The sequence below is a fragment of the Pseudonaja textilis genome, chromosome 1, assembly GCF_049901715.1.
Source record: "Pseudonaja textilis isolate UNSWEBS1 chromosome 1, rPseTex1.2, whole genome shotgun sequence".
Taxonomy (NCBI): domain Eukaryota; kingdom Metazoa; phylum Chordata; class Lepidosauria; order Squamata; family Elapidae; genus Pseudonaja; species Pseudonaja textilis.
The window spans coordinates 206,109,673-206,137,450 of record NC_141990.1 but is presented as its reverse complement, the minus strand read 5'-3'; the positions used below and the strand labels follow the sequence as shown (position 1 = coordinate 206,137,450).

The 27,778-nt window shown below is 40.5% G+C and overlaps 1 protein-coding gene across 1 annotated transcript in view; it reads left to right on the top strand.

Moving 5' to 3' along the window:
* The window catches only part of THSD7B (thrombospondin type 1 domain containing 7B), a 528,825-nt gene that overhangs the window by 275,354 nt on the left and 225,693 nt on the right, over nt 1-27,778 (top strand). The window contains exon 8 of the mRNA XM_087920301.1: nt 18,812-19,006. Within this exon, the coding sequence (XP_087776427.1) occupies nt 18,812-19,006 (195 nt within the window). The remainder of the gene's footprint in view (nt 1-18,811; nt 19,007-27,778) is intronic.

The following is a 27,778-nucleotide window of genomic DNA, read 5'->3' as shown; positions in this document are numbered from 1 at the left end:
ATAACCACATAAGCTGTGGTTGTCCCCTTACTTAGTAATAGGGGTGTGTGTGGGTGTGTAAAAATGAACTATATACAGAGGAGAAAGGAAGAGGGGACTGTGACATACAACAATTTTTGGCTTCTTCCATTTGGAAGTTGGTTCAGATTTTACCATCAACATTTATTGTGTTTCTTTTAATTGCCAACTGAGTAGTGCATACACTTATTGTCCAGAAGATTGGAACAATCAGGACATTATCCTTTTACAATCTGTAATGTTATGGCTGCCTTGTATCAGGTGTGGACTTAATAATTGGTCCGCAAATAAGAACATGGCTGTGAAATCTGCCATTAGCATAATTGTACCTAGTTTGTCTCTAAGGCCGTGAGTCTGTATGTGCTTAACCAGGATCAAACCACACTGAATTCATTAGACTTACTTCTGATTACTCACTGCAAGGATTGTATGGTAATTGGATGTGAATCTCTCTATAATTCAGGCCTTTATGTGCAGTCCGCAATCTGAAGCCAATGCAAATTCAGATTTCTTTGAACGCCTAATAAAATTTCTGGCTTTTCTCTTAAATTGCAAAAGACATTCATCACTGGTGGGATTCAAAAAGTTTTACCACCAGTTGAGTGGGCGTGGCTTGGTGGGCGCTTTACACACGTGTACACACTTTGTGTGCATACGCATGCCAAACACGCACTTTGTGCAGGCACAGAGGCGTTTGCGCAGGCACAGAGGCGTTCCAACTCACCTCCTGCAAGCCTGCATGATCCCGGTCGCTTCAGCAGCTGCCGCGTAGCACTTTGCTCTGCTGCGCAAAGTAGCTGCGCTTCAAAAACAGAGGATAAAGGTGAGTATGGGAGCCTGGGCGGGTGGGCAGGTCCAACAGCAGATGGCGGAGAGAACTGGTTCGGTCTCCCCTGATGTTCGGCACTACCGGTTTGGTAGAACCAGGCCAAACCGGTAGAATACCACCACTGATACTCATCCTGAATGTGATATTAGAAGCTTCCGAAATTTCCTCTTTGTAAGTTTACAGTGTCACCAGTAGGACTTCCGACATGGGGTAGTGAAGTTATTTTATTGAAAATGTCGTTATCTTACAGTGATGATTGGAAGAAAGAAAGTCAGCCAGAGGAGATGGTGGCTGAATTGTTTGGGAGTTTGAGCAGCCGGCCTAAAGCTTTAATATATACTCTGATGAAATCTACCAATATTGTATCAGTGGCCTTCATGAAGCTTTGATTGAATTTCCTCTTCAAAATGTTGAAATAAAGCAAGCTTTTTTTTTTTTTTACATGCTACATATATTAGCACGGGGCAAGTCTGAAAGACTGGTGAGAGATACAGAGGAAACTAAGAACTAAACTGGAAGAAGTTAGAAACATTTTGAAATGAAAAGTGGACTAAAGAATCTTTCATAAAGAAAGAGAAATAAGCACAGAGGCCAGAAATAGATATAAACAATAAATAATATAGTCCCTTTGGGATCACCTGATTGTTAGACTCTATTCCTTCTTCTACATTTTACTATTCATGTTGAAGTTATTGATTTTCTGAGTATTCTTTTGTTTCTTCCCTCTTTTAAATAAATCTAGAGTTTGGGGTTTGCTTTTGGACTTTTGTTTTTTGGGGAACTCACATATCAGAAGGATCTGTTGCACATTCTTCCATGCTGTTTAGGAGGGGAATACTCCTAAACTTAACGCATTCCTCAAATTTTCAGTGAACTATTGTTTTGGATGATGTGCTCCTCTTCAAAAGCAAGCAAACAAAAACTAGTGAGGTCAGTATATAACATAAATTATATAAAACTTAATTATAATTCTAATTAATTAACAAATGCCCCATATATTAATTAAGATTTCCCTCATATATTTATTTATTACTTTTTTTAATGCCACCCATCTCTCCTACAAAATGATTACAACTTCATGAAAATATTTGAAGGCTTTGCAAATTAGAGGCTGTGCCTTTTTGCACTACGGTATGAATTTACAGGATGTCCCACAGCTCCTATCTTCACCCAGAGGTGCTAGTAAAAAAATCCGATATGGACTTTAAAATTTAGTCTTGTCTTTGAAAGAGGAATCGATACAGTACAGGTTCCAGTGTTTATTTTAAAGAGTTTTGGAAGCGTCTGCCATTTTAACAGCTGTAAGAAAAGAAATTTCAGAGGAACTAATTCCTTGTAGAATATTATGAATGATCCTTTCCCATTTTATAGATTTTATAGATGCTATCATAACTAAATTGTGTGTAGTATTAGATGGTTATTACAATATAATCATCAGACCAGTTATAAGAAGGTAAAGCTGCTTTGATATTTAATACTTTTTAAATGGCTCCTCAGGAAACATGCCACGTTGGCTATAAATGATGGCATAATTATTAATGAGGTAATTAAAATTTTAGGCAAAACAGAAGCCTGCTATAAAGATAACATTTATGTTATGACATGTATGTCTCGGTGTGTGAATGTGTTTAGTTGAAATTAAACAATTGCATTTATCTAAGGAAGGGAGCCTGTCTTGAATGAAAATGGGAATAAAACGTAGTTAGTTAGATAGTGAGCTCTCTACAAATAATAATGGAATATAATAGAATGTAAAGTAGAAATCTGCTTCAGCCATTGCAGTAAACTGGTTGTTCCTCATCAAGTGAGAATAAAACACAAATAGGTAGAATTGTGGCACCAACTGAAGGCCCCCATGAAGCTTCAAGATAAACAGAAAACTAAAGAAGTCCCCGAGGATTTTACTCCACTAGTCATTGCTGACTATAGGGGCAGTGCTCATCTCTGTTTCAATAAATACAAGAATTATATAAAAAGTAAGAGCATTGTTTGGTCAATCATTCATCTCAAAGGAATGGTAGACACCTTTCAGAGAGCCACATTTACATTAATATTATATATAACATTTCAGATGTAATCACAATAGCACTCTTATTCCCTTTGCTCAGAGTACCTTCCGTTTATGCATCACTATCATGTCTGTGTGTATATACCATATTATTTTTGTTTAAAAATACATCTTACCTATCAAGGCTTTTGAATGACATAAACATAGAATCACAGCATCATATGAATAGATTGGCATCTGTTCAGACTTGCAGTTCAAAACGTTTTCCAGCTAATGGCAGCCGCAAGCTAACCATTTTATTATGTTCTGCTATAATACAGCACATCCCTTGGAACAGATAAGCCTCAAGATCTCTTCGGGTACCCCAACTATTATCCTTTATTTCTCCCTTAGTATCTCTACTACTAGGCTTACTTCTTTCGGCTGTCATTAGCAAGGGGGAGGGGGTAATTGTGGGGGAAGAGAGCTGGAGGTGTTTTGCATTCTTTACTGTGGGCAGAAGAAGAGGGGGATTTCTTCTTTCCAATTTTCCATTTCTTTCCTAGCCTCTATCCTTTTTGCGCAGCTGCGAGGTCTTATCAAAATATGTCAAGGTCAACGGACAGAGGCCTCATCACTACCTGAAGATGCTCACATGATCATATTCGGAACTTTTAATTGGCGGAGACTTCTGGACTTTGGGGGTGGGAACAATTCCATTTCTTTGTATGTGTGATCTGCGCAGCAAATTCTCACTTCGAATTCCATTTGTAGCTTCCTTTTCATCTTCCAGTAAAAGAAGAACTTTGCTCTGAACCATGGAGTCTGAGTATTTCTTTCTTGGATTTTGAAAGGAGCACATACCGACATTATTCGAAAGTCCCCATCAGCCCACCGGAGAAAACACCAATTTTCTTCCGAGGGGTTTTCACATCATGTCATCTCCAGCCAGCGAGGAGGATGAGCAGGGAGCTGTGGGGGGCAGCAAATGCTGTTACCAGAGATGCCAGCCACCGATTTGTTAGCTGACCTTACACTGGAAGAAACTCCAACCGAGATGCCCAGATGGTCGTTAGGAGTTGGATGGAAAAATCCGGAAGACCCCCTCCTGGAATCACTGTAAGTCGAAGAGGTGCGAGGAGCGGCTGTGGCAGGGGGGAGGAGATGGAATGCAGGCTGGATCAAGCCGGGAAAAGCTTTAAGGATGCTTCTGAGAAACCGGCAGGGCTCCAACATATGAGGGGGAGAGAGAGGCGAGTTCAGCCTGGGGAAGTCGGGCTGCCACCACCCCTGGCCCATCCACGCCGGCGCAACCACCAGCTCCCGTCTGGGAGCCCCAGCAGCGGGGTAATGCCTAGAAGGCGCCACCTGCCCTCCTTAGATGTGAAGTTTGGAGGAAATCCCAAGGACTTGGGGTTTTTCCTGGTGCAGGTTGGTAGCTATATGGCAGAATATGAAAGGGAGTTCACCTCTGAAGCAGCCAAAGTAAGATGTGTTACCAGAACCCTGGAGGGGATGGCAGCTGACTGGGTGGTGACTCTGTATAATGATAACTCCCCCAACTGCGAAGCCTTGATGTTTTTATGACTGCCTTGAGGAGGAGGTTTGAAGACCCTCTGGCAGAGAGAAGGGCCAGGATCAGGATGAAAACCATAACTCAAGGGGGAAGATCAGTTGCTGACTACACCCAAGAGTTCAGACAGCTGGCATATCGCATTCGAGGCTGGTCCCAGGAAGCTCTAATAGAAGCCTACAAAGATGGCCTAAATGAAGAGGTATACCACATGTGCATCTCCAGAAGGGATCCCCATGACTTGCAGTTGTGGTACCTGTTAGCGGAAGAGGTGGAAATAGATCTAGCCCGAAGTAGACGCAGAGGAGGCTCCGCATGGAGCACCATGCTCCCTCCTCGGCTCGAGAGATCCCTAAGCCCCGGAAGGGAGGGGTGATGACAGGGCCAAATCCACTGCCTGTTTCCATTGTGGGAAGGAAGGCCACCGAATTGCGGATTGTCGAGTCAAACCAGATCCAAAAAAGGACGGGCCCTGGAAGGAAGCCCGAATCCTCCCCAACCAGGCCTCGCGAAACCGGGCTAACGATAGGGGAGGTTGTGAAGTCACTCCCCAGCGGAAAAAGAGCTGGGACCCCGACTCCTCCCGGCGAGAGTGAGACCGACTCGGAAGATGACGTCTCGGTAAGTCCTAACGGGGCCCCCTTACCATTCCAATTAAATTAAGGTGCCCACCTCGGGTACTGAGGGGGAAATGCTGGCCTTATTGGACTCGGGGTGCACGAGGTGCCTAATTAGCATGAAAGTAGTTAAAGGCATGGGCATTGGACTGAGAAATTTGAAAACGCCCATATCCTTTTACCAATTAGATGGGTCTGAAGCGGGGGTTGCCCTGCACGGTTCATAACGGAGCCCTTAGAGATGACCATGGGAACCCACAGCGAGACCTTGTGCTTTATTGTGGCTCCCGGGATGGAACACTCCCTAATCTTGGGATTGCCCTGGCTTCGGAAATGGAATCCCCAAGTAAACTGGAGAAAGGGGTGGATACGGATTCGTACTGACCAACCTCCAGGAAGGAGGAGCAAACCCCCTTAAACCGGGGAGAATCCCCATCCCAAGCCCCAAACCCTGCTGAGACAGCTTCCACAGGGGCGAGCATAGAAGGGGAGGAGAAAATCCGAAAGAGTACTGGGACCTAAGAGAAGTTTTAGCGAAGAGGCCTCCGATGAGCTCCCTCCCCATCGGTCAACCGATTGCAGCATTGAATTTCTACCGGGGTGACACTACCGAAACCAAAGATGTATTCGATGACCCCAAAGGAGTTAGAGGAATTGAGATGGTTTATCGACAAAAATTTGAAACGAGGGTTCATCCAACCTGCCAGACCTCGAGTGGCGGCCCTGTGATGTTCCGCGAGAAGAAAGATGGCTCCAAGCGCTTGGTGGTGGACTACCGAAATTTGAACGCGGTATCCGTGGAAAATGTGTACCCCCTCCCTCTAATGAAGGACATGTTGGCTCACCTGGCCAAGGGAAGATCTTCACGAAACTGGACTTGAGGAGGCCTATTTGAATCCGAATTAAAGAGGAGGCAGGTGGAAAACTGCATTCAATTGCCCAATAGGTTGCTTCCAATTCAATGTTCTCCCGTTTGGCCTACAGGGGCACCAGCTGTCTTCATGCAATTGATCAACCAAGTGCTCCACGAACATTTATACAAGGGGTTTTGGTCTACCTTGACGATATCCTTATCTACTCGGAGACCAGAGACCAACATGTGAAACTGGTGCGGTCCGTGCTGCACAAATTTGCGCTGCTAAATTGTACGCCAAATTGTCCAAATGTGAGTTCCATCAGGAAAAGATTAACTACCTGGGATATCGTATCTCACCCGAGGGTCTTGAGATGGACCCGGAGAAGGTACGAGCCGTATTGGATTGGGCCCCACCAAGAACCGAAAACAACTTCAAAGTTTCCTTGGATTTGCTAACTTTACCGGCAATTCATCCCATGTTTTGCTAAAATAGCCATGCCTATCACCAACCTCCTAAAAACAAAGGGAGAAGCGAAGCCAAAGCCTAGCCAGCCGTTGAATTGGTCTATGGAGTGCCAAGCCGCTTTTGAGAAGCTAAAAAGACTATTTGCTGCCGAGCCAGTGCTAAAGCATCCGGACATGGATGTCCCCTTCGTGATCAAGCTGATGCAAGTGATGTGGCGGTAGGAGCGGTCTTACTTCAATTAAACGAGAAGGGGACACTACAACCGTGTGCCTACACATCCCGTAAATTAACTGACACTGAACGTAGATGGGCTGTCTGGGAGAAAAGCTTTTGCAGTCTGCTGGGCTCTAATGACCTGGAGGCATTTTCTGGAAGGCGCGAGGCACCCATTTGAGGTTTGGACTGATCATAAAAACCTGGAGGCCTTAAAAACGCCTCGGAAACTATCTCCTAAGCAAGTTAGGTGGGCCCAGTACTTCAAAGCGATTCAATTTCTTTCTGAAGTACATCCCAGGAGGAAAGAATTTTATGGCGGATGCTTTATCTAGGATGCCACAATACAACAGTGTTCGAAAAGAAGTGATAAGTCCGATTGTGCCCACCACACAGCTGGCAGCACCAGTGGTCACCAGGGCGCAAAGAAGAAACAAGAGGCAGATCTGTCCAATGATTTGATCGAACAATTTAAAGAAGCTTTGAAAACAGATGAATGGTTCCAGGCAAATGCAAATAACTGCACTGTTAGAGATGGGTTAGCCTGGATGGGAACGAAGCTGTATGTACCTAAAACACTGAGGAGCCAAGTATTACAACAAACTCATGATTCCAAGGCAGCGGGTCACTTTGGCTTCGTGAAGACCTTACACCTGGTGAAAGCGGCAGTTCTGGTGGCCCTCTTTGAAAAAGACATTGAAACTTATGTAGCAAGCTGCCCAGTTTGCGCCTCAGCTAAGAGACCTCCCGGTAAGCCGCCAGGTCTGTTGCAGAATGTGGCCAGGCCAACTGCCCCTTGGAAGGAAATCTCTATGGACTTTATAGTAGATTTACCTGAAAGTGCTGGGCACACGGTGATCTGGGTGGTGACCGACTTGTTTTCCAAACAGGCACATTTCATACCTTGCACCAAGATTCCTCGGCGAAGTCGTTAGCCAAACTGTTCATTATACACGTCTACAGACTGCATGGTGTTCCTGAAGCGTATAATATCAGATCGAGGAGTTCAATTTACCTCGAACTTCTGGAGGAATTTTTGAAGTTGATAGGCTCCACCCAAGGGTTAAGCTCCGCCCACCACCCCCAAACTAATGGGGCCTGCGAGAGGACTAACGGGGTGCTAGAGCAATATCTCCGATGTTACATAAATTATCAGCAAGACAACTGGGTGGACCTGCTACCTTTTGCCAAGTAGCGTATAACAACTCCGTTCACAGCAGCACTGGTTTTACCCGTTCAAAGTGGCCACGGGACAAGATTTTTGTACCCATACCTGAACTTCCTCTGAGAAACCCAATATCCAGTCATTGGATGACTGGATATCTCAACTACAACTCAATTGGCCAGTTGCTCGCAAAGCTCTGGACGAAGCGCATCAATCCCATAAGAAGTTTGCAGACAAGAAAAGAGCCCCACAACAGTCGTATCAAGTAGGCGACAAAGTATTCCTCTCAACCAAGTATCTGCAAACCACTCAGAGATCAAAGAAGTTAGGCCCTAAGTATGTGGGGCCTTTCCTATTAATGGTGTGAATCCGTGACAGTTCAATTGCGCCGCTACCAAAGACTCTTCGTCGCATTCATCCTGTTTTCCATGTCAGCCTGCTAAAACCGAACACACCTGTACATTGAGACCGACCAGACTGATCCCCCGTCCCATTGTTGATTGAGGGTGAACAACATTTTGAAGTTAAAGAGATTTTAGACTCTCGAAAAGGAGGGTGCCTACAATATCTTGTAGCCTGGAAACATTTCCCCCCTCTCATGCTGAGTGGGTGAGCGAGAAAAAGCGTTAGGGCTCCTGACCTGCTAAAGAAATTTTATACTAAGTATCCTGATAAACCATAAGAATGTATGCAATGCTTAACATATCTTTTATTCTCTCTTACAGGGACTAATGTCCTTTTTTTCTAGGGGGTCGAATGTCAGCCTCAAGATCTCTTGAATTACCCCAACTATTATCCTTTATTTCTCCCTTAGTATCTCTACTACTAGGCTTACTTCTTTGGCTGTCATTAGCAATGGGGGAGGGGTAATTGTGGGGGGAAGAGAGCTGGAGGTGTTTTGCATTCTTTACTGTGGGCAGAAGAAGGGGGGATTTCTTCTTTCCAATTTTCCATTTCTTTCCTAGCCTCTATCCTGCGCAGCTGCGAGGTCTTATCAAAATATGTCAAGGTCAACGGACAGAGGCCTCATCACTACCTGAAGATGCTCACATGATCATATTCGGAACTTTTAATTGGCGGAGACTTCTGGACTTTGGGGGTGGGGAACAATTCCATTTCTTTGTATGTGTGATCTGCGCGCTCAAATTCTCACTTTCGGAATTCCATTTGTAGCTTCCTTTTCATCTTCCAGTAAAAGAAGAACTTTGCTCTGAACCATGGAGTCTGAGTATTTCTTTCTTGGATTTTGAAAGGAGCACATACCGACAGTAAGGTTCAATGGAGCTTATAAGAGGCCACTCCTGCATCTCTCGTGGCTACGATCCACTACGATTCAAGATTAATTCCCAGTTTGATTCCTCCCTATCTGGCTAGGTGATTCCCAACACGTCCTTTGTTTCTCTAATTTTCTGCAGTGTTTCTCCCAATGGATTTTAGGCATTGTTCATTCGGCTTGTTAATTTGTAAACTTGCTACCTTCAGATAAAACCAAATGTTACTTTGCTATAACAACTAGATCCTCTGCAGCCCTAATTTGAAGTGTATTGCTCTGTGATATTGGTAGAACAGCAATATGGTCTCGTCTACTTTTGTCAAATGATATCACCTCAGTGTTAGCACCAGGGCTCAATTTCAGTTTATTAAGGCTCTGTATCCTTCTGTTCTGCCTTAGGGTCGTCCATTGTCGGTTACATTTGTTGTTGCCTCTGTGTAATGCACAAAGATGATGAAAAGTACAAATGGAATGGCTTATAATTATGGTGATCTGAGTTGTCACTTGTGCAAGAATATATTGAGGTTTCTTGCCGTCCTTAATGCTCGATCCTTTCTTTCTTTCTCATGTTTGGCATGTGCTAGTAGACAAGAATTGAATCACTGTAGTAAACTAATCCTGGATCAACAGGTGAAAAAAGTAAAAGGCTTTAGAGTTCCATTAATATTACCAGGAAACCCTACTGGTTCGATTCTATGTATGTAATCTATCTATCTATCTATCTATCTATCTATCTATCTATCTATCTATCTATCTATCTATCTATCTATCTATCTAAATGAAATACCACTCACAAAATCTCCAGAACCATAAAGCCTACAAACTTGAAATTTGGCATGTATGTTCCTCTTGGCTTCTAAGCACTCACTAAGAACGGATTTTTTGAAATGACCATCAGAACATTAGTATTTCCTATATTATTATTAGCACGCTCTGATGCTAAGGAGTTCTATTCCCCCTCCTCACTGGAAAAGAAATCTGTTCCAAATGCAAAACTCAAGCAGAGGAGAGAAGTTTCAGTTTTAGTTTCACAGCACCAAGCTAAGAACTAAAGAACTTTAGTACAGAATAGTTGAGCTAAGCCATGCCAGGGTTCCTTGCTGTCTTCTTCTTGCTCACATAGCAAATACTGTTTCAGTTTCCAAACAGCCCTCAACTCTCTCACACACTGACAGGACCCCAGCCAGATTTCCCATTCCCTTATTTTCCTCCCCAGAAACTAAGCCCGACTACATAGTTTGATAAACTTGGGTTTCCACCACGAGCTCCAGATAGTATTCAGTCCTCATTTTCCCATTGCAACAATCCTTTCTTGAAAGGAGGGATATGGATCTCTTTCAGCGCTTAATTACTACATCACACAAGCTTAATGAGCATAGCCTTAACACCAGCAATTCTACCCCTTGCACTCATGCAGTGTTGCTGAAATAACAATTGATGCCAGGTTGTTAATACTATGACTTTCTAAGGAAGCCAAGTCTTTCTATGTATGATTGGACATACTTTGGTTTCCACATGACCTAAAACTCTGATAATATCCCAGTGGAGTTCACAGGGCTGAATTGTAGGATTCATGAGGTACTTTCTAGAGCGTGTTCAGTTGTCTCATTAATGTTTCTTTCTCTCCTCACCCCTATCCTTACGTCTGTCTTCATATTGCATGAATGACTCTTGAATCCTAGCACGTTGAGCAAAAATGATTCTCACTGAACAATGGCAGACATGCCTAGAATTGTATGGAAACCGTTCAAAAATGTCTCACAGACTGGCTGAAGTGTTACAGTGTGTTTTATTACCTTGTTTTGTTACATCATAATGTTCAGAAAGAAAAAAGTTATGTTATCTGTACATTGGCACCAATTACTCAGGAGCAGAATGGGAAAAATTACAGAAATATGTGGCTTGTAATTGTGAAAGCAGAACAAGAATAATTAAATGGAACTATAAGGGATAGAGGGATTTTACACATTTTTTCCCTCCCGGGGTTTTCATATAAGATTTGATTTTGCAGTGGACTGAAGCTTAGGAGTACAGGATAAAAATAATATATTTCCACCCAGTTTACAGGGAAATAGTGGAGAATTTTAATGTGTTTGAGGTTTCAGAAAGAATGGGAAAGACAGTTTAGTTGCAGGAGATTTAGGAAAGATTTCTCCCTGTGTATTGTATAATTATACAGCATTTATTAATTTAAGAAAATTACAAGGTAACTGCAAAGTGATATTGGCCCCAAATCGAACACCTACCACAGAAAACATTAAAAATTGAGGAGAAAGAACTGAGAGTTAAACTGCCAGATCAGCCATTTAAAAAAAAAAATCTATCAAAAGAGAGCCCAAGAGGAGGGAAATAAAGATAAAAGGCCCCATGGCGATCAGGATTATGATGTATAAAGTGAATCATTGAGCAAAACCTGACGGAGAAAAATGAGAGAATTAGAGAAAGAAAAAGCAACCAAGCAAAGAACAAAGTTCCCCAAACTCTAGTAAGAGCCTACTTTGCATTCAGCTGACGGAATACTCTTTTAAATTACACTGACTTCCATCGTTTAAGTTAAGAGGGCTAAAGTTAAGAGTGCTCTAGCTAGTCTCTGGAACAAGAAGGGAAATCCTGGAAGTGTTTTTAGGATGGGAAGGCCATTGAGAGCCACTTTGGTCTAGTGATTAAGACATAGGTGTCAAACCCGTGGGCGTCGCATTGCCGTCACATGACGTTTCATGACGTTTTTTTCCCTTCATGGAGCTGGGGTGGGCGTGGTCTGCGTGTGACACATCCAGCCCACGGGCTGCCAGTTTGACACCCCTGGTAAAGGATCAGTCTAGAAAGCAGAAGAACTTGTGTTCTAGTCCCACCTTAACTATGAAAGCCAGCTGGCTGACCTTGGGCCAATCCGTCTCTCTTAGCCCAACTCAACTCACAGGATTGTTGAGCGGAGAAAAAGAAGGAAGAAGATGTGTTGGATATATTTGACAGCTTGAATTATTTGTAAAAAGAAAGAATGAATAAATGATGTTCTGCATTCTATTCTGATTTCCACCAGATACAATCCCATGGATAGATCTATTTCTCTTTTAAAATGATTTGTGTTCCTTGCCATCAGTTAACCTTATATTACAAATTACATGATGCTCTGCACTGTGTGAAATGACAAAGCTGTTCTGACATTTCTTTAAATTCATGTTGTTTCCTTTCTTGTGTTGTTCACCTGTTTCCCTGAACCATGTCTGCAAACTCTGAAACGTTCATGTTATTTTCCATTTTCCCTTTGTTAAACATTACTTCTTTGTTTTTTCCCCTCTCTCTGACATTTCTAATTCTTTTCATTATTTTATTTGCTCCCCTCCTCTAACTTCCTTTCCTCTTTCAGTTTCTGAAATAGTGATGAGTTATTTCCCACCCTGATGGTTACGCTGACAAACTGACAATACGGCTTGTTGGATTTATGTTAACTGAAACCAGCATCCAGACAGCAATGTCTGTGTGATGAAGGCTTTTTCAGCTGGCAAAGCAATGACATGAAACTAGAATTACTAGGATTTGAATCGGTGTCTCAGAATGGGGAAAAAAAGTTAATGACAACATTGCTAAGAGTTGAGTACATTACAAATGATTATATCAAATCAATCCTTTCCTCCTAAATTGTATTATTATTGTTGCCTAGTATTTAAATGCAATAGTTCCTTTGGCAAATTAGATGTCTGAAGGGAGGTTTTTTTGCCCATTAAGACAATTTATCCTGAAAGATTTAAAATTGCTCTTAGTAAGCAGGCAAATGGTAACTTTGATTTCCTTCTGTCTCCATTCTTGAATTTACTACCATCTTCTGACATCTTTGTTATAGGGAAGCAGTTACTCAATGTTTATTGGTATTGTTTCCCAAGATTTAAATGAGATATAAATTTTTATAGCAAGTATAGTATTTTAATGACTGTTTCATTATTTTACAAGCAAAACAAGAATAGATACAACAAGTAATATTGACAGACAGCATGCCATTAAATAAATGAAACTATTGCTTGAGTCATTTGTGTGCAAATCAGGATCTTCTTTTCTTAGTGCTTGGTTGCAAAATTATACACATTGCTTGGTACAGCATAACAACAACAAAAATAACGTTACATGTTGTAACATTATATTGTGATAAAACTTGTCATTATGAAATAATTCTCTGCAATTACAAATTCCCTAATTTCCATTCTTGTTATTAATTTTAGGAAGGAAGGTAAACTAGTGGTCATGGGAGCATATTGCTATTACAGGTAGTCCTCAATTGGAGGTGTGTCTGCAATTTAGCCCCAAATTTTTATTGCCACAGACAATTGTTCAATGAGTTTTGCTCCATTTTTATGACCTCTCTTGCCACGGTTGTTAAGTGAATCACTGCAGTTGTTAACATGGTGGTAAAGCTTCCCCATTTACTTCGCTTGTCAGAAGGTCACAAAATCGGATCACATGACCCTAGATCGTTGCAACCGTCATAAATACATGCCGGTTGCCAAGTGTCCAAATTCTGATCATGAGATTGTGGGAAGATTGTGTCATAAGTCATTTACTTCAGTGCTGTTGTAACTTCGAACAGTCATTAAACAAATGGCTGTAAGTCAAGGACTACCTGTACTTAATTCTTGCATGTAATGACTGTTAGGGACCTGAATTTTAACCAACCTCTTTCTTCAAGCACTATTTCACTCTATAAACATCTTTCTCATGTGCTGGGATCTTTTTTTTTTTTTTATTTAGAATAGAATGGAAAGAGATTTTAGATAGCTTACGCTTAAAGAGGAATTGGTAAAATTGGTTCCTTCTTTTATGAGTGTCAATCCTCAAGATGAAAGCCAAGATCTTAATAGAATATAGCTGATGTCCAAAGAGTCATCTAACCAGAAGAAAGAAGAGTAACAGTCTGGTGAGATGTTGGCCCAGCCTTTGGTACAGAAGACCTATGGAGGCCATTACATTAATGTGAATTTGCCAATCAATTTCACAGGAAGCCAGAATCCCAAAGGTGCTTTTCCAAAACGCAACTGGACTGTCTTTGTTTTACCTTGAAGACGTTTCGCTTCTCATCCAGGAAGCTTCTTCAGAAGCTTTTTCACTTCACTTTTGGAGGAGAAGCAAAACGTTTTCAAGGAAAAATCAAGAAAGTCCAGTTGCGTTTTGGAAAAGCACCTTTGGGACAACCATGATCTGGAAGACCGAGGATCTCTTTAGACAGCTAGAGTCAAATAATTTGTTTCATGATCTACAATTTATTATTTTGAGAAGAGTTGAAGAAATCAGAAATACATCTTCGGCAGTTGCTACAGATATCTTATAACCGGCAAGTTCTGAATAAATAGATTGTTTTGCTTTCAGTCACTTTGGTCCAGTGTGAGAATAAAGTCACCTTTTTATAAGGCATGAAAATTTATGGCAACATTGCATGATAGGATGAAACTGCAGTAAACTCCTCTTTGGCATTCTAGTTTCCTTGAATGTTTTACATTTCTCATATACTGGGATTTTGAATAAAATATTTGTATAATTCATTTGTCAAACTGTCCAGTGTTATCCTTATGAAATTATTGTCCAATATTGCTTTTTCAAGTTGTGCTGAAGTAGGTGATATTCAGCACTTGTTATGTATCCTATTTTTCACCTGCATAAATATTTTCTTGCGATAACTTGAAACCCATGATCAGGTTAGTTCTTCTTTTCTTCGGTAATTCTATTCCTTGTTTTGGAGGTTATAGCAACAGTACCATTATTACTACAAACTAGAATTTTTTACTTTTATCCACATGGACTAGAAGAAACACAAAACGTAAATCATTTGAATTGTAGCTGTGAAAGTTGGACACGTATTCTGTGTTTTCTTTGAAAAATGTAACAAATAAGACAGATTATTTATTCATTATTTATTATATATCAGTTTAGAAACTGCCCATCTCATTGGTAGAGCATATCTGTGATACGCTTGTTTTAAACAGAAATGGTGAAATGATATTTATTTACTTACATACTAATTTACAAGTTGGCTCCTGTCCTGTAAACCGTCAACAACTCTCAGGCTTTAAATAACTTTAAAGGGTTCTTTTTAACTTTTTTGTGATTCTAGTTTTTAGAATCTAGTAACAGCTATCATCCAGGCGGATTCTCAAAATCCTTGCAAGGGCTACAATATCAGAATGACTTATGGAGACAAGCACATATAATTGGTGCGTGGTTTAATTCTTCTTCTCCCACCCACCCCATTTAGCTCATCTGCTGTCAGCTAAATGTGACTATCCGGAGTGGTGTTGCTGCAATAGGACATTTTCCGAAGAATGACTAAATGACAGATTGTAGGTGCAGCAAGAGAATCTTGCCAAATGTGTCATGGAAAGAGATTGATGTTGGTTCATGATGAGAAGCCTTGTTGGAGGACGTTTCTTTTGACATTTATTTCATCATTCTTATTTTGACGTTTATGTCATCATCCAGCACACTAGAATAAATATACAGTGATCATGAAAGTTAAGCTTCGTCATCTTCAATCACACAGGGGCGTCAGAGAGAGGGAGGAAGGGAGGGAGAGAATATAGCAGTAGAAATGATTAAGGTCCTTCTTAAGTAATAGCCCTATCTTTGGGTTATACTGCCTTTAGGGGTACATTTGCAGTACTACAGGCTACTTCTGCTGATGTTGTGGTTAGCCGGCAGCAATGAGGAGGAGGAGGAGGTTCCTGAGGAGCCTGTGCCAAGTCCGCATGAGCGCAGGATGATTCATAGAAGAGAACAGCTGGAGCAGCACAGGTGACTCGGGAGTAAGAATGCTAAGTAATGGCCCCTCTCTCCAGGGAATATAAGCCTGGTTTCAAAGGGTTTTTGCTCTGTAGAAGGCAAAAACGTTCGAAGGACTCAGCATTGTGTGTAGAGACTCCGGCTTATCTGAAGAATTCTGTCAAGGTTTTCTGGGTGGACTAATTGGCTGCAAGCCATCTTTTATCTACAAAGAAGTTTATTTGTAGATTAAAGCTGTGAAGGTTTGAGTTACTGAGTTTGTCTGTGCTTGCTTTCTGGGAACCCGGTTGGGTCAGAACAGTTGACTGTGGGTTACCAGCAGTTCGAATCTTACCAGCTCAAGGTTGTCTCAGTTTCCCATCCTTCTGAGGTCGGTAAAACGAGGACCCAGATTATTGGGGACACTATGCTGACTCTGTAAACCACTTGGAGAGGTCTGTAAAGCACCATGAAGTGGTATATAAGTCTAAGTGCTATTGCTAGTTGGCCCTTCCTGTAGCAAAGTCTACCAGAAAATATATAGTTGATTTTTTGGGGGGTGGGGGGAGATAGAGAGGGAGATGCAGCCAATCAGCCAGCTATCTATCCCTCCCTCCGTCCATTCCTCCCTCCGTCCATTCCTCCCTCCGTCCATCCGTCCATCCATCCATCCATCCATCCATCCATCCATCCATCCATCCATCCTGGCATGATTGTTTGCTTCATTCTCGATTCTCTTTATTATTCCCCATAATATGCTTGAAAAATTTTATTTGGATTTCAGAGGCTATGAAGCTGCCCTCATTTAGAAATATAAATATAGAAATTACTGGTGCACATTTGACAGCTGCTTCCACTGGCAGCATGTGTGCCTTTTTGTAAAGACAAAGGAATATAGATCTCTCTACATTATCATCATAAACCAAATAGCTTTTTTTCCTACTTCTCCTTCAATTGCATTTCTTCATTTTATTGCTATCTTCTCTTCATATTTAAATTGCTTGCCTCTATTGGGTCATCTTGGGTTCCTTAAATATAACAAAAGTCGATGTCCTGAAGGAGGAGGAAAGTTAAAGTTATTCAGAGTGAAAATGTTTGTACAGGGATACAGATTTCCGATTTAAAGAACTCAAGCTGGGGAATTGTTCAGAGCTGATATCCATAACTCAGTCCAGTTTTCTGTGTCTTATCTCTGGGCACATCACCATGTTCTTCTATTTTCGAGTGCCCCAAAAGGCCAGAATCAACTAAACATATGTACTTCCCTTATCTTTGCAAGATAGCACATACATTTCTCTTAGGTTGCTCCATGATCAGAATTATTAAGTGTTTGGTTCAGCTTCTCAGTGGACATAATTTCCTCAATTTTTTTTCTTCGCATCAAGTGTATATTGAACTTTTATTGAAGAATGCACTAAGGAAAATCTTTCCCATGCTTTTGAAGCTTGCGGTTGACAGGTAGAGACGTTTTTTTTTTGTACGAGTGCCTTGATAATTGTTTTGCTGCTCAAATATATATATATCCAATCTTAATGATGGAATTCTGGGATTTTAATAGTAGTTTCATTTAAAACATTAACTATCTAACTGCGTCAATGTAGTTGATTTATTGCGCACTGCTTTGAAGACTCTGGGACAGTGGTGGCTAACCTTTTGGGGCTCCTGTGTAAAAAATTGTGTGCACGCTAGTGCACACGCACTTGCATGCCAGCACCCATAATGCAATGCACGCCCCCTCCCCATGCCCCTTGCCCATGCACGCGCAATCCCCCATCCCACCCCCTTACCTGCACTGCGCCTTCCAGTATTACAGGAAGTGATGAAACAGGCCTATAATTTGTCCTGAAAAGCCTTGCAGAGGCTTTTCCCAAGCCTCTGGGAGGCCAAAAAAGGCCTCAAACCAGCCAAAAAAAATCAGTTGTAATGCGCAGTGAGGTAAGTTTGCCTGATTCACCATCATGGCTCTAGGAAATCTAAAAAAGAATTAACAAATGTTTTGAATTTGACCTTTTTTAATATGACTTGTAGGAGATTTCAAAAATATGGCTTTGCATCTTGTAAATGTGACTACTGGCAAGTCAAGGCAGTTGACATATGCCTTCTCTTATTTTGCAAAGATATTCTGATCCACACATGACAATATTTCAATAAGGTCAGACCCTAGAGCTGCGATGGCAAACCTTTTTGTTATGGTGTGCCAAAAGCACGCGCGCACCAGCACCCAATGCAATGCACCTTGCCTCCCCCCGCACATGCATGCACAACACCCCTGCCCTGCCCCCACACCTGCACTGTGCATGCATGCACCTCCCAGCTGATTTTTGGCCCATTTGAGGCTGGTTTCGCCCTCCAGGAGGCTCGAGGGAAGCCTCTGCAACCTCAGGAGGCCGAAAAACAGGCCTTCTGGAAATACCGGAAGTGCCCGTTTTCAGCCTCCAAGAGGGCCTCTGGAGCCCAGGGAGGCCGTTTTCACCTTTCTGGAGGCTCGAGGGAAGTCTTGGGAGCCTTGGGAGGCTGAAAACGGGCCCGTTTCGTCACTTCCAGTGTTTCCAGAAGGCCCATTTTTCAGCTTCCTGAGGCTGCAGAGGCTTCCCTCAAGCCTCCGGGAGGGTGAAAATGGTCTCAAACGGGCCAAAAATCAGTTGGGAGGCACGTTCATGCGCAGTGCAGGTAAGTTTGGCTGGGGCTCACGTGCCCGCACGAATGACTCTGTGTGGCACATGTGCCATCACGGCCCTAGAGTATTATAGGTGTCTTGTATATTGTTAGATGGTGATTTCTATTATTTTGTATTACTGTGCCTCCAAGGGCTGATAAACATTGAAATTAATAATATATGGATGGTGCGGTGATTCCATCCCTGCACTAGAAAGTTTCAGCAGTTGGCCCAAAGAAAGTGATGGTGATTGAATCCCTATAAAGTAGGAGCATGTACATTGAACACACCTGACGTTTGGGAAAAATGCGTGAACTAATGTACATTTGTTCCTCCCTATCCTATTCTTCATCATATTAATGATCTTTATCTTGATCAAGGTACTTATCATTTTATGTTGGCTTCTTTCTTTTTTAGATGAGGATGTAGCTGATGATTTTTGTGCTGATTCTCCATCGCCTTCCAAAACAACAACTTGTGAAGTACCCTGTGGGATGGATTGTGTTGTGACGGAGTGGTCGCAATGGTCACCTTGTTCTCAGTCCTGTTCCAATAAAAATTCAGAGGGCAGGCAAAGCAGAACAAGATCGGTGCTGGCATTACCAGGACAAGGTAAACAGTGGGGTTTTTTTTAGCTTATTTTTTTTGTTTCCAAATAGAATTCCTGTCAAGTACCAAAGCTGGCATTGTGCTTGGGAATCCCTGCCTATCAGAAGACACTGGATATGCTATAGTTTCACTCCAGTGGTTTCCAAATATTTTTTAGTATTTATTTGATTTGTCAATCGCTTACAAGATATAGGTATAAGAATAAACATAGTTTTGAATACATGAGATAGATACTTATAAGAAAAATAAAAAGAAACAATAGAACAGGGGCGGTAGGCATGATTGGTGCACTTATGCACGCCCCCTACAGGCCTCTTAGAAAAGGGGTGAGGTCAATAGTAGACAGACTAAGGTTAAAGTTTTTGGGGTTTGGGGAAGAAACCACAGAGTCAAGTAGAGTATTCCAAACATTAACCACTCTGTGGCTGAAGTCGTATTTATACGTATATATAGATCACAGTCTTTTTATATGTATATTATATATTATATATTATACATTATATATGTATATTATATATTATATATTATATAGTGTATAGTGTATAGTATATAGTATATAGTATATAGTATATAGTATATAGTATATAGTATATAGTATATAGTATATAGTATATAGTATATAGTATATAGTATATATATGGTATTCAGCTTTGTTCAGGTATTTTCCCACGTCATTATAGTTGTGCTTTTAAAGTTGTAGCAACGTTTCAGCAGAATCTCATCTGCCATCATCAGGCTTCTGTATTGAGTTCGTCTGTGAGTCAGACTTTTACAGCCATTTCTGTTTTAAATTTGGTGCTGGCCTACGCTGTGCCAGAAGGTTTTTTTTTCTTCATCCTGATTGGTTGGGAGTCTTGGTCTGTGTTTATTGGTCTTGGAGTTTGCTGTGTTCTGCTTGATTGGTGTTTCTAATATCTTCTGTCTGTTTTGTGGCTTTTTTTGTCTTGATTGGCTGGCAACATTGTGTTTCCTGTATTGGAGGCTTTTAGTGCGGTTTGGCTTCGGGTAAATGGACGGCTATCATTTGTTATAAAGCTAGGTTTCATCTGGGTGCCTGGTTGGGGTGTGTTTGAACTGGAGGTATCAGGGGGGATCTGTTTGATCCTCAGGTGTTTGCGTGGCTTGTGGTGTGGAGATTTTTTTGTTTGAGAGTGCAGGCTTCCAAATAATTGACATTCTGGTGGAATCATCTCTTCTATACATGCTTTCAGGTCTTTTTTCAATCTCTATGGCTTCTCTGATGATTCTGTGGCTGGGGTTTTCTATAGTGGCTAGGGTTTTGGTGCCATTGAAGTTGATGCTATGACCTGTGGCTTTCATGTGTTGTACTAGTGAGGAAGTGTGTTCCAGCTTTTTTACTGCATTTTTGTGTTCATCTAGGCAGGTCCTTATTCTTCTGTTGGTCTGTCCAATATATGTCGTAGGGCATGATGCACAGGGGACTTCGTATATGCCTTGGTTTTCCAGGTCAATTTTATCTTTGGGGTTTCTTAGGATTGCTGCTATTTTTCTGTCTGTTTTGAAGGCAGTCTTGATGTGATGCCTGTGTAGTATCTTACTGATTTTGTCTGTAGTACCTCTTATGTAGGGCAGGACAGCTGTTCCATAGGTCTGTTCATCTTCTAGGTCTCCATTATGTCTCAGTGTGTTTTTGTGGATCAGGCCTGTGATTTTGCTTTTGTGGAAGCCATTAGCTGTCAGAACTTTAGTCAGGGTGTGTAATTCAGTCTTAATGTGTGTCTTGTCTGCCAGGCGTTTGGTTCTGGCAATTAGTGTTTTGGCCCCGGAGTTTAACTGTACTGGCTGTTGGTGGGATTGAGCGTTGAGGTAGCGGTTGGTGTGTGTTTTCTTCTGATATATGGTGTGTCCTAGAGAGCCATCTGTTTTTTTGTAGATTAGTACATCTAGGAATGGTAGTTGTTTGTTTCCATTTCCATGGTGAATTTGATTTTGGGGTGTGTGCTGTTTAGGTGTGTTAGGAAATTGTTGAGGTTTTCTTTTCCATGGGGCCAAATAACAAACGTGTCATCGATGTATCTTAACCATAGTTTGGGTTTGTGGGTGGCATTGGCTAGGGCTCTGGATTCAAATTCTTCCATGAACAGGTTTGCAATGATGGGTGACAATGCTGATCCCATAGGGGCTCCTTCAATTTGCATGTCCTTTGTATATGAAATATGTGTTGGTTAAGCAGTATTCTGTTAGTTCCATGAGGTGTTTGGGTGGTTGGTATTTATTTTTGATGATTTTGAGAGTTTTTTTTTTATCCAGACTTGAGTGAATAGTGAAACTACATTGAAACTTACAAGCAGATCTTCTTGTTCCACATGTAGATCTTTGATCATTTCCAAGAGGTGGTATGAGTTTTGTACATGTGAAGCTGCTGCTTCAGCATGGGTCTGTAGCTGCTTTGCTAGGTATTTGGCTAGGTTTTGTAGTGGTGCTCTTCTGGAGCTGACTATGGGTCTGAGAGGTATGCCTCCCCAAAATACACAAAGAAGGCATACCCGAACAAAGCTGAATACCATACATATAAATACTTGCGAAAACTTTAAAAAACATATATAGGATATATGTTTTCTGAGGTTTTCGCGGGTATTTGTTATTGGTTATTTGGGTTTTCTCCTGCGTAACATTGGAAGTATCTAGGTGACATTTCGATGAAGTCTCATTCGTCATCTTCAGGCTTGTGTCTTCGGCTTTGTGCTTCTCGGAGTAATATGAGCTTGCAGCTGCTTCTTCCTTTTAACTGCTAGTGGGTGTGTGACTTGATTGGGTGGGGGCTTGGCTGTGTTCTGATTGGCTGCGGGTGTGTTATATATTTTATATCTATATATCTATATCTATATATCTATATCTATATCTATATCTATATCTATCTATCTATCTATCTATCTATCTATCTATCTATCTATATATAAAATATTATATATATAATATTATATAGTATATAGTATATTTATATGTATATGTAGATCACAATCTTCAGATCACGATTGACTTGAGAAAATGTACTTGTATTGAGGATGCTGTGGAAGCCAATATACTCGATGAAGTGAATAAAATTATAGAAACCTTTTTTGATAGGGTTAAGCTTTCAACATAGCATTACGTTTTTAGTATGACTGTATTGCAGTTTGTTTCTTATTCTAAAGTCTTTACAGTTTTATACCAGGGACGGCTATACTTATCAGAAACCACAAACAATAATCGTTATGAACACAGATAGCTAGAATTATCAGATGTAATTTTTTAAAAAGTAAAATGATGTGTGTATGTTTGTGTGGAGGGAGAGGGAGAGAGAGAGAGTCTGAATAAAGGACAGCATTCAGGGGACTTGACTTTTCAAGGTTATGTTCTGATTCACATTCCAATTCAATGCCTTCCCAAGTGAATTATTAGAATAGCTTTAGTAACAGTTATTCAATTCAATTCAATCTTTATTGATTAGCCCTTGGGCCATATCGAAGTGCAGAATTCCAGAAAAAAATTATTACTAAAATTTAATAAAGCAATTTAAAATTGAATTGGATAAAATACAATTTAAAATGAAATTGGAATAAAATACAGTCTAAAATGAACTTGGAATAAAATATAATAATTTAAGATATAGATGAAATATGATAAAATTATATTTTGGTATCACCCCTGCAATCGACCCCAGTCAGTCCCACTTATGCAGATCTCGGGTAACAGTTATTATTAACTTGCAAAACTGAGGAAAAGTTAAACCTACAAAGTTACATACAAATATCTACTAATTCATGATGGCATTAAATTGCAGATGATAACTTTGAAATCATGATATAATGAAGTTTTTAATATATCCAAGTATTGCATGTATGTATTTTTAGATTAGATTTTTTTATCCCACCTTTCTTACTTTTAGAACTAGCTGAAGGCAGCAAACATATATGATATTTCTTCCCCCTCCTCCTGTTTCCCCCCATAACAGCAGTCCTCTGAGATGTATGTATGTATGTATGTATGTATACACACACACACACATACACACACACACACACACACACACACTCTGGTAATGCTGTTCTTGGTAACACATTCCCTATATCCAGGAAAATGGAAAATTAATCTGGAAAATTAATTATGTTTTATTTTAACATAAAATGTATTTTCCTGCATATATCTAAATTCTGCTTACGTTTACCCAGTTAATGGAGCTCAGAGAAACTAAGCTAAGGTGCTACAATTTATTCATCTGGTTTTTATTTATAAAAATAAGTTAACTGTGTTTAAAATTTACAGGAGTTAATTAAAACAGAAGATGTGACATTTCTGTTACTCATGGAATTGATCCATGAGAAGAATATTGCACAACACATAAAAATGAAGAAGAAAATGGGGTTCTAAAAAACAATCTACTTTCATACTGTATATTAATATATGCAAATTTAATATATTTACATATATTAAATCATCATATTTGTAAGGTCCTTCGGAGCAGATTTTAAAAGCCTGAATGAATGCGCAAGTGGAATAACTTGTACTGAATATGTTGAATATCATTTTTTAAAGAATGTAACTAATGAAAATATCATACATTTCTTGTTCAGTGAATCAATGTATGCATAGCAACAGCCAAGAATAAATGGTTAATTTAATCACGATATTAATTTAGGGCCATTGTCTGTATTGACTCTTAGCATCCATATATGATCTGTCTTCAGCATGACCTTTAGGTCTCTCAATGCTTCACTCACTGCTGTCATAATTAAGTCTATCCATCTTTCTGCTAATCATCCTCTTCTCTTTACTTCAACTTTTTTGGCAGTATGAATTCTTCAAAGAAGTTGGGTCAGGATATAATGTGCATAAAGTGCAATAGTTTGGGCTTGATCATTTGTATCATAAGTGAAAATTATAGATTGCTCTATGATCCATTTGTTTATTTCCTTGACTATCCATCATCTCAGGCACTATATAAGGTTAAGCAGAGGCAATTTTCATGTGTAGTTACTATCTGTACTTCAAAGTCAATTTCATCTGTAAAGGAGGTATAGGAGATGTCAGATGTCTCTTAAACAATTGTAAATATAGTAACTACATAATTTTTCATATAATAATAAAACAGCAGTAATCACATAATTCCCGTAGAATGAAGGTTCATCAGCTGTATAGAAATCTTTCAACAGATAAAGGAAGCTGTACACCACAGATCACCTCATCTATATATAAAAGGTAGAATGAAGTGACTTGGGTTAGCATGTTTAAGTCCCCTTTTCCATGGAAGTGCATAGACTATCCCAAACTTGAATTCATTGCCCCAAGCTGCTTATTACATGCCAATTATCATGGCTTCAGTTATCATGGCTTCACAATGAAGCCTCCATCTCATAGGCCGTCTGCTGCAGAGGTAGTGGTTGCCCTGGAAAAATTGAAGGAGACTTCAACTCCAGATCAGGCCATCCAGTGTGAAACAGTTTTAATGTGAAGCAATGCGGGGTGGTGGTGGTGGTGGTTATAGTTGGTCTAGTATGAGACTGTCCCCTTTGGCCAGTCCGTGGGTCAGTGCTTTTTCCAGTTTCCACAGAAACATATTTGATTTTTCCTTTCAAAAGGAGCCAGTTAACTGGTCAGCCAAAAGGGAGAAATGCTGAAATTGACTAGACCATCCCTGACTTAATACACATTTAACTCTCCTTTTGTCTTTTATGTGGCTGTGAATTCCCTTTCCAGGTGCTGTTCCTTTGGGGGAAGCTCTGAATCAGCCCATAAGAGGTAGACCATAAGAAGTAGACCAGATAAAGAAACAGACACCAAGTGTGCCTGAAACTACTTTTATTAACTTTGATGATTGTTAAAGAATCTTGTAAGTTTAAATGTCCTTCTCCTCTTCTCTCTACACATTAATTTGGGTAGGAGGTATCTGAGTTACTTCTTAGCCCTTCCCCTTCATCTGGCCTTTTTCTCCTAGTTGCCTTATAATGGATCTTCCCTGTCTCCATCAAGGTCATCCTTTCACTCTTTACACTTTAACGGCTCACTTCTTCTCGTGAAATATTCTTTGAAGTCATTTGTTCTATCCTAGAATGCAGAGCCTTAGACTCTTCTCACTAGAGGAGAGCTTAATGCTGGGAAAGATTGAGGGCAATAGAAAAAGGGGACAACAGAAAAAGAGGTGGCTGGATGGAGTCACTGAAGCAGTAGGCGTGAGCTTAAATGGACTCCAGAAGATGGTAGAGGACAGGAAGGCCTGGAGGAACTTTTTCCATAGGGTCACAATGGGTCGGATACAACTTCACAACTGACAACAAGAATGCAACCTGCCTCCACCCTGACCTCAACCTAGAGCTGTCCAGCAGCACTTCTCCAGCAGCTGCCCCTTAACTGCAGAAATTCAAATGTCCAGTAAATGAGAAAAAACTCTTGTTTTCTCCATCAAGTAGTCAGTTGGGGAGATAGTCAGTAAATATATGTGAGAGATAAATAAAAACAAGAGCAAACATATAGCTTTCTCACACACCCAAATCCTTTTTGGAATTCCTAATCCATCAACACTTATTCAGCAACTGCATCTGGTTTTCTCATCTCCAGGTGACCACTACCTGGATGAGTGATGAGCTCCTTCCTGCTGTCTAGTAGTTTTCAATTGATAGGCTGACATTCCTTTAGAAAAGGGAGGGAGGGAGGGAGGGGAGGGATTGAATGCTCTGACTTTACAGAGTGAGAGGGGTTCAGATACCACTCTAGCACATACCTGGAGATTGGCACCTTTAAAATAAAGGGGGAAAATGCCAGTTGTTGACTTTCCAGTGCCACATGAAGGACCTCTACAAACTACAACATAGCATGGTCCTGTTCCAGTGGTGTTTTAAGGGCAAGATGTGGAGCACTGGAATTTACACCATGGTGATTCCCTCCCAGCCCTAGGAAGACAGAAGAGCATGGCGAATCATCCCCGGAGATGACCCTTGGATGTACACGGTAATGTTCCTTCCCTGAAATGGAAGAGGTGTGTTTGGGTCATGTTGACCTCCACCCTGGATTAAGACATACATGCACCTTCTCTTGTTTTGCTATTGTGATCCTTCAGATTCACCTATGTGAGTTTTAAGCATCAGCTTTCCTTAGCCCCAACCAATTTTTAGACACAACCTGCATCTTCATTTAGTTTGTCATGTTTCCCTGCATAAAAGGGAAATATTTTTTTTTAAAAAAAGAAATATTTTCATATTTTCCTGAAGTGTACTGATAATGATGATGATTTTATTTCTGAGCTTTATTTTCCCTTCAGTCTTATTTTACAGCAATAAATTATGATTCAATTATTTGATTATTATCTGGAGTAGAATATTACTGTTTAAGAATAGTTTCATTTTATAGCAATCAGCGGCCCACAATCTTGGTTTAGACAGTATGTTACATCAAATGTTTTAATAGATATTGCACTACTTCAGCCTTAGGAAGTGATGTGCTTCTGCAATTTCCTCCTTATCTTTAAAAAAAAAAATGTTTGATGTTTTGGAAAGAGAATTATCAACTAAGGAAGGCAATATCAATCAATAACCTCTACTGCTATCAAAATTGTCTCTGGTTGGCTCCATTTTTTCTTTTTTATTAAAAGCACTCTATACTTCCCTTAGGCATAAAGGTGCAGCAAAAAATGCCATGAATATTCAATAACGACAAAAGCTTGTAGACTCCTAACTCTGCTCTAAAACTGTTTTTGTTAAACTGGCTAACGTGAATGAGACCCAGGAAGGACTAAGGGCAGGGAAGGCCAGAAGCCTCAAAACACTGGACTAGAAAATGGACATGCACTTGTCCTTCACATCTGGTCCCAACTCCATTCTATTCCTCTGCCACTGTTTGCACGTAAGTAGCATTTGCAAGCAATCCATGCAGAAGGTGACTGGCTACTCTTTCCTTACGCCTACCTGATTTTGTTTTTCCGTATGTATGCACACACACACACACACACACACACACACACACCTATACCTCTCTTCCCAAATCCCCACAAACATTTCCCCTGGTGCCCATGTTTTCTAAACGGTAGCTGGGAGAGTTAAAAGCAGAAATTACTAGAAATCCCCCAGGAATTTCTAACCTGTGTAGCAGCACAGACAGATTGTGAGTCCATCCGTCTCTCTTTGCTTTTCATGGGCGGACATGCTTGCCTGTCCCCCAAGAGGTCTATTTAACCATCAAGAAGGCATCCTGTGCAAATATACTTAAGAATGAAGTCCCACTGAGTTGCAACTGAATTGCCATCCAGGGAGAAGGAACAATTTACAGATCTTTTGACTGATTTCAGATGACAAGCAATATTTCCTTGGGTAGAATTGTGAATTTCCAGATAGAGATTTAAAACAAAGTCCTGAAATTGCCAGATAGGCATTGAAATGTCTTTGCCATGTACAACAGCAGATCAAACATGAGATTGTCTGTCAGATGATTGAAGTTCAACTGAAAGTAAAACATGAGAATCACTCTAATCATTCCTGTAAATCCATCAAGGAATAGCTGTGGGGGAAAAAATGAAAGGACATACAAGGTTCTAGAATGGCCAAATCAAACTTCATTTTCAAATCTTATTGAGATGCTATGGGGTGATTTGAAATGGCTCTACATGCAAAATTTCCCAAACGTTACAGGGCTGGAAAAAAATCTGTATGGAACAATGGGGAAAATGTTCTCAGTTGATGTCAGAGACAGATATAAAAAATGCCTGTTTGAGGTTATTTCTGCCAAAGGAGTCAATACCAGATATTCCATTCAAGGGTACATTAATTTTTTTGCACAGAAGGAAAT